The sequence below is a fragment of the Panicum virgatum genome, chromosome 1K, assembly GCF_016808335.1.
Source record: "Panicum virgatum strain AP13 chromosome 1K, P.virgatum_v5, whole genome shotgun sequence".
NCBI classification, from domain to species: Eukaryota; Viridiplantae; Streptophyta; class Magnoliopsida; order Poales; family Poaceae; genus Panicum; species Panicum virgatum.
Genome location: NC_053136.1, coordinates 9,360,440 through 9,368,408, shown reverse-complemented (window position 1 = coordinate 9,368,408; position 7,969 = coordinate 9,360,440). Strand labels below are relative to the sequence as shown.

The 7,969-nt window shown below is 46.7% G+C and overlaps 1 protein-coding gene across 1 annotated transcript; it reads right to left on the bottom strand.

The window, feature by feature from the left end:
• Positions 1-4,761: 4,761 nt before the first annotated feature.
• On the bottom strand, positions 4,762-7,169 carry LOC120652318. Its single transcript, XM_039930101.1, has 2 exons — positions 5,620-7,169; positions 4,762-5,541 (listed from the first exon to the last, which is right to left on the bottom strand). Exons 1-2 carry the CDS (start codon positions 7,167-7,169, stop codon positions 4,917-4,919), a joined length of 2,175 nt encoding a protein of 724 aa, XP_039786035.1. The 3' UTR covers positions 4,762-4,916.
• Between the last annotated feature and the right edge of the window lie 800 nt (positions 7,170-7,969).

Genomic DNA, 7,969 nt, shown 5'->3' with positions numbered 1-7,969 from the left:
TTCTGCTTCGGGTACCCTCAAACACCTTCTTAATTGTGAGATGTGGAACCCCGGCTGTATATCCGACATTTCTTCTGGTAGCTCTAGGCGGTATGCTACTGCTCCAACTTTCTTCAGAACTCGGTACGGTCTAATGTACCGGGGGGCCAATTTTCCTTGTACTTGGAATCTTCGGGTTCCTCGAATGGGCAACACCTTGAGATACACGAAATCCCCTGGGTTGAAATTTATTTCCCGTCTTTTCTTGTCGGCGTAGCTCTTCTGTCGGGACTGGGCTGCTTTTAGCTTTTCCCTAATCTCAGCAACTCTTTCTTCTGCTTCTTTTATGAGTGCGGGCCCGATTAGGGCACGTTCTCCAACTTCTGACCACATCAGCGGTGTTCTGCACTTCCTTCCATAGAGGGCTTCGAACGGTGACATGCCTAAACTTGCTTGGTACCCGTTGTTGTATGAGAACTCGGCATAGGGTAAACTTTGCTCCCAATCTGTGCCATAAGTGAGGACACACGCTCTCAGCATATCTTCCATAATCTGGTTTACCCTTTCTGTCTGGCCATCTGTCTGCGAGTGATAAGCGGAGCTAAAATCTAATCTGGTGCCCATGGCTTTATGCAAACTTTTCCAAAATCTAGAGGTGAACTGGGTCCCTCTATCTGAAACAATTCGGCTGGGCACACCATGCAACTTCACTATGTTTTCCACATAGAGCTTGGCTAGCTTCTCTCCGCCGTAATTGGTTCGTACGGGTATGAAATGAGCTAATTTAGTAAGTCGATCCACTATTACCCATATGGAGTCGTGCCCTTTCTGAGTCCTGGGCAAACCTACTACAAAATCCATTCCTACCTCATCCCATTTCCAAACTGGGATGGGTAAGGGTTGCAACAACCCTGCTGGTTTCTGATGTTCGGCCTTGATCCTTTGACAAGTATCGCACCGGGTGATAAATCGTGCAATATCTGCCTTCATCCCATTCCACCAATATTTTTGTTTTAAGTCCATATATATTTTGGTGGATCCTGGGTGAATGGAATATGCCGAGTTGTGAGCTTCATCCATGATCATTTGCCTGAAGTCTCCTTTCTGGGGTACACAAATTCTGTCTTTATACCATAGGGTTCCCTTATTATCCACTCTAAAATCTGGTGCCTTATTTTCTCTATTCTGCCTCCGGATTTCCATCAGCCCCTTATCCGAACTTTGTGCCTTTCGGATTCTATCTTCTAGCGTGGATTGAACGTTCAGTACTTGGCTGGAACCACGAGGAACAATGTGTACATTTAATCGTGCCATTTCCTCTCGGAGATGATCATCCTTGGGTCCATAGGATTTCCGACTTAGGGCATCGGCTACTACGTTTGCTTTCCCCTGGTGGTAATGGATTTCCAAGTTATAATTCTTAACCAATTCCAGCCATCTTCTTTGTCTTAGGTTCAGATCCGGCTGGGTGAATATGTACTTCAGGCTCTTATGGTCAGTATAGATTTCACACTTATTCCCGATCAAATAATGCCTCCAGATTTTAAGAGCATGCACTACGGCTGTAAGTTCCAGATCATGGGTTGGATAGTTCTGCTCATGAGACCTGAGCTGGCGGGAAGCGTATGCAACGACTTTCCCGTCTGCATCAGTACACAGCCCAATCCTTGTCGGGATGCATCACAATAGATGACAAAATCCCGATGAATATCTGGTAGGGTCAGTACTGGAGCGGTAGTTAATCTTCACTTCAGTTCCTGGAAACTCCTTTCACATGACTCTGTCCAGGTGAATTTCTTCTCCTTCTTGAGCAGCTCTGTCATGGGTCGGGCTATCTTAGAAAATCCTTCAATGAATCTCCGATAATACCCAGTTAATCCAAGAAAACTTTTGATCTCACTGACGTTGGTTGGTTGCTGCCAGTTGGACACTGCTTCGACCTTCTCGGGGTCCACTGCTACTCCTTCCGCGGTCAGAATATGACCAAGGAAGGATACTTTCTCTAGCCAGAACTCACACTTGCTAAATTTGGCGTATAGCCTATGCACTCTCAGTTTTTCCAAAACCACCCTCAGGTGCTGCTCGTGCTCCTGAATGCTCTTCGAGTAAATAAGTATGTCGTCAATGAAGACCATGACAAACTTATCTAACTCGTCCATAAACACCTTGTTCATGAGGTTCATAAAATAGGCAGGTGCATTTGTCAGTCCAAAAGACATCACAGTGAACTCAAATTGCCCGTATCGGGTGACAAAGGTTGTCTTCGGGATATCGCTTTCCCTAATCTTGAGCTGAAAATATCCGGACCTCAGATCGATCTTGGAGAAGTACTTGGCCCCTTTTAACTGATCAAAAAGGTCATCGATCCTGGGAAGGGGGTACTTGTTCTTGATAGTGACTTCGTTTAGTGCCCGGTAATCTACACACAACCTCATACTTCCGTCCTTCTTGACAAATAGAACCGGGGCTCCCCAAGGAGACGAACTTGGCCTGATGAAGCCAATTTGTTGTAGTTCTTCCAGCTGTTTCTTCAATTCAGCTAACTCCGAGGCTGCCATCCTATAGGGTCTCTTGGCTATAGGGGCGGTTCCAGGGACAAGGTCAATAACAAACTCTACATCCCTATCCGGTGGCATACCAGGAAGTTCTTCAGGGAAGACATCTGGGTACTCATTCACTACTGGGACTTCTTCCAAGGACTTGGCTTCCATGCTAAATACCATTGGGTTTGATCCACTTTCCCGGGTATGGCAGGTCACTCGTACTCCTTCTGGGTTTGTTAGGTGTACCACTTTGTCAGTACAGCCTATGAGACCATTATGTCGGCTTAACCAATCCATTCCAAGGATCACGTCTATCCCTTCTGACTTAAGTACTACTAGGTCTGCTAGAAATTCTACCCCACTTAAATTGATCCTTACCCGTAGACAACCCAGTTGACACCTGATGTCACCTCCAGGTGTTCGGGTTAATAGGGGCGTTTTTAGTAGTACTGTAGGTATTTTATGTTTCTCCACAAAACTTGAGGATATGAATGAGTGTGATGCTCCAGAATCAAGCAGTATTGTTGCGAGGGTTGAGCTGACTAGGTACTCACCGAGTACTACGCCCTGAGCTCCCTGAGCTTCCTGTGCGTCGATGTGGTTGACGCGGGCTCGTCCAAACGACTGCTGAGGCTGCCTCATCTGTTGACTATTGTTGTTGGCGTTGCTGTTGTTGCGGATGGGCACTCGGTTGGCACCGGTCAGGACTGGCTTTGGTCCGTTCACCGTGTTGGAGAAGGCTAACGTAGCGGGCTTGTTCTTGGCATAGGGACAGTCGGCGATGAAATGTCCCGTCTCTCGGCAGTTGAAGCAGGCCCTCACATTGCTGTTGTTGGTGGTGACCTGGCTTGCATTACTTTGCGGGGCCCTCATGGTGTTCTGGCTTTTGAGCTGGGTGTTAGGGGCCCGTGGTCCTGTCACTTGAGACTGAGTTCTGTACTGCATTGGGGCTTGGGACCTTGGTGCAGTTGTAGCTGAAGCTTCTGGGCTTCTGGAAACGATCCTGCTGGCGTGACTTGCTCTCCAGGAACTTGCGCTTGTTATCCTTTCTTTCATCAGTCTTGGCCTTCTCCATGAGGATTGCCTTATTCATCAAGGTGTAGAAATCAGGATAGATCTGAGGGGTGAGCAGGGTCCTGAGTTCTGGGTTTAGTCCCTTCTTGAACATATCCTGCTTCTTCTCGTCGTCGTTCACTTCTTCTGGTGCATAGCGAGCCAGTTCCATAAATTGGTGAGTATACTCTTCCACCGACATACTCCCCTGCTGAAGTGCGCGGAATTCATCTGCCTTGCGATTCATGGTGGCCGAGGGGATGTGATAACGGCGGAACTCCTTCACGAATTCATTCCAAGTGATGGTGGAGACATCTTTGGCAGCAGCGCAGTAATTCTCCCACCAGGCTAAGGCAGACCCGGTGAGTTGATGTGCTGCCAGCAGAACTTTACTTCGATCCTGGCACTCGAATGGCTCAAGCTTCCTCTGGATCACACACAGCCAGTCATCTGCATCCAAAGGGTTGCTGGATCCAGCATAGGTGGGCGGCTTGGTCCTCAGGAAAGCTGTCAGCTTGTCATTCATGGTTTGTCCTCGTGGCTGCCTATTGACAAGGGCATTGGCCAGTGTTTCAAGGATGAGGGTCTGATTGTGGATTATTTGTGCCAGGTCCCCGAGGGGTGGTGGTGGTGGCAGTGGCACTTCTTGATTTTCTCCTCGGTTCTGGCTCACTTCTTGTACATCTTGGGGAGGGCTCTGTCCATTCGGCTGCACTCCCATATCAGCGACTGGAGGGTTCCGAATGCGGGAGGCCCTCGTAACGCTTCGGGAAGCCATCTGTAAATTGGGTAGAGTTTTTGTGAGATTTAGGATTAAATGATGTTTAAGTTATTTAAATCGTATTTTTGAAAAGGCGGTATCTACCTTCTGCCGATAACCACACAACTAACAAGCACACAACATATCAAACAACAAGCACAAACAACTTTATTACTGCAAGGGAGGTACAACACGGGGCAAGGCCAAACGCGTACTACACGTCCGGGTACACAACTTCAAGAGAAACGGGGGCACAGATCTTCTTCGGACCACACGACTTCATCCCTTGACGGCTAGGATGCACGGATACGGGTACGTGTATCGGATACGATACGTATCGGATACGCGGATACGCTATTTCAAGAAAAACACCAATACGCGGATACGGATACAAATTTTTTAATAGAAATAAAAACATACAGCAACTTGCAGTCTTATAAATAATTTAAAACTTAGTTCCAAACAAGCAAACATAATAGTCTCATAAGTCATAAATAACTGAAACCATAGTTCCAAACAAGCAAACACAATAGTAGTAAATAACATAACAGCAAATTGCATCCTCTAGACTAGATAGATCTTCAATCCGCATCCTCGTCGTCGTCGACCATCATAATCTCATCTTCATCTCCTATTCCTGCATCTTCAAAAGACACACTCTCCAACACAGGTTCTTCAATAGATAAATCAGCCACTTCTAGAATTCCAACACCGGTCAATGATTCAAATGCATCCCCTCCTACATCCCACATTGCTGATGGACCGGTCTTGTAATCTTCTACCTTTCTTGATAAAAGCCTTAGATTGCTATGTTCAAAAACTAGATCTTCAGCTCGCTCAGGAGTTAGCTTGTTCCTTTTCATGCTATGCATGAAGCTATAAGTGCTCCAATTTCTTTCACAACAGGAAGAGGAGGCCGGCTGATTGAGTAGCTTAAGAGCTATTTTTTGCAATAGAGGAACAGACTGTCCATGGTTTATCCACCATTTAACTGGATCCAACACCCATCTATCATAAATGGCATCAAAATCATTGAGTTCTTCTGAAGATGTGGCAAACTTAGAATACTCAACCTTCACCTGATTTAGGTCTTCAGTGATGGGGAAAAACTTCTTGAAACACTTCATTCTCATTTGTGATATTTCAAGATCCTTGTGTGGGGGTTTACGTCCGGCACGTTCATTGAGCCAATTCTCATGATAGTATCTGCAATATTGATTCAAAATTCAGTTCATGACGAGGTATATAGTGAAGGTGCAGATATTGATTAGAGAAGTATAATACCTTGGGTTAAGTGAGTGTGCAAGACAATGAAGTGGCGTGTTGCTTTTTGTCCAACGACTAATCAATATGTCATAGACAACTGTGAAGAAAGAAGATTCCTCATCCTCTTCCTTTTTTTCTTTATTGTATATCACCTTCTTCACATTCTCTATCATTGTATCCCACATCTCATAAACCAAGTGAAGGCAAGGCTTATCTGTGTCAGCTAAACACAGCATTTCATAAATGGGCTCAGTAAAATCAACAATGTATGACACATTCTCCCACCACTGGTTGCAAAGAATTTTTTCCCTCACATGCCTTGCTAGACCTGAATTGTCATCCCTGTAACTCTCCCATGCATCACTAATTACCATGGTTTGGAGTGCCCTCTTGACCATCAGAAATCTTTTCAACATGACCACAACTGAGGCAAATCTTGTTTCAGCTACAGCTAGAAGTTTCAACTTACTAAACTCATTAAACATGGACAGCCTCATGCCATGGTTCATTATATAATTCTTAATCATAATAGCATCTTGAGCTATTAATTGGATCCAATTCAATTCATCAAAGACAACAGATTCTTCATCATTTCTAGGTACCTTAGCAGCACATATATTTTTCAGAGCAAGATTCAGAGTGTGAACAACACAAGGAGTCCAGAAAATGTTGTCATATTTCTGCTGGACAATTAAACCCGCACCTTTGCAATTTGCATCATTGTCTGTTATGATTTGGACCACATTTTTGGCTCCAACTTCTTCAACTATAGCCACTAACTTGTCAGCAATGTACTCCTTTGTCTTCTCTTCACCTTGGGCATTTAATGCTCGCAAGAAGATTGGTGAAGTCTCAGAAACAGCAATGAAATTGATTAGTGGCCTTCTTTGTGCATCAGTCCATCCATCTGAGCATATGGTAACTCCCTTTTCCTGCCATACACTCTTTGTCCTACTCAGCAAAGTCTCAACATGAGTCCTTTCTTGCTTAAGCAAAGTTGTTCTCAACTTGTTGTAACTAGGAGGTACATAACCACTAAGATTGTGATTTGCTGCAAATTTGAAGGCTTCCCGATAATATGGACTTCTTGCAATATTGAAAGAAAGTCCACAAGAGTAGAATAGCCTTGCAATCAAAGCATCCATGGTATTGCGAGTGTCCATGTCAAATGCCTTCTCAATTGCTGAACACCTCAACCGCTTCTTCACTGGATAACCAGTGCTGCTGCTGCCTGTCATATTTTGTGTGCTCCCTGTGGACAATGGAACATCTCTGTCCTTTGATTTACTTGCCTCATCTTTAGCCTTTGCAACCTCACTGTTCAGCTGAGATAAGACGGACTTTGTGACCTTGGCACATATCTTGATTCCACCTCCTTGAACCCGAAGCAAGTGACTCTTTACTCTAGAGTAGCTTCCACCATATTCTTCCCCGCAATACTTGCAACGACATCTAGCATTTCCTCCAGTCCCTGCCCTCTCTAATAGCACAACATGATTCCACAATGGATTCTTTTTCATTTGCTGCGCATCAATTTGAATCGGAGCACGTTCATCACGTCCAGCCATCTTCTAGAGTAGGTGCTACCGTGCTAGTGCTACTGGGAGAATGCAAAGCCAAAGGAAAAACCTATCACTATCAGATCAGAGATTCAGAGGCGGAGGCTAGTGCTAGTGAATGTAGAAGCATAGAAGGGAAGGGAAGAAGGAATTACCCAATAGTCAGGAGCAGAGGCGTCCGCGGCGTCGGGCGGCGTCCGCGGCGTCGGGCGGGGTCGCAGGTCGCGCTGGCGCCTGGCGGATGCAGGACGCGCTGGGCTCCGGCGGCCAGCGGGAGGCGGCGACCGACGCGTAGGGCTCCGGCGGCCAGCGGGAGGCGGCGGCGCGCAGCAGCTAGAGGAAGAGGAAGAGGGGACCAAAGAAATCAAGCAACAAGAACTCACTAACTCTGCTGAAATAGAATAGAACGAGAATGGGGAGAGGAAGACGAAGTGGGGAGCAAAGAAATCGAGCAGCAACCGGCTACGAACTGAAGAAGAAGAGGAGATCGAGAATGGGGAAGGGGATTAACTCACCGGATGAGCTGGATCCACGTCGCAGGGGCGCAGAAAGTCCACTGGCGAGCAGGGACGTTGCTCGTCGCCGGCGAGCGGAGGCTCGTCGCCGGTGGCCGGCGGGCGGCGAGCGGATGTCGCGGCGTCCCCGCGCGGGATGCGGCGCGGTGCGGGCGTGCGGGAATGCGGGGGAGAGCCAGCATCGCGGCTAGGGCGACGGGGATATGCGACTTCTTGTTAGGCTGGGCCGTATCCACGAAAGCTGATACGCCGTGTCCACCAAACCGATACGTATCAGCACACGTATCCGAATTT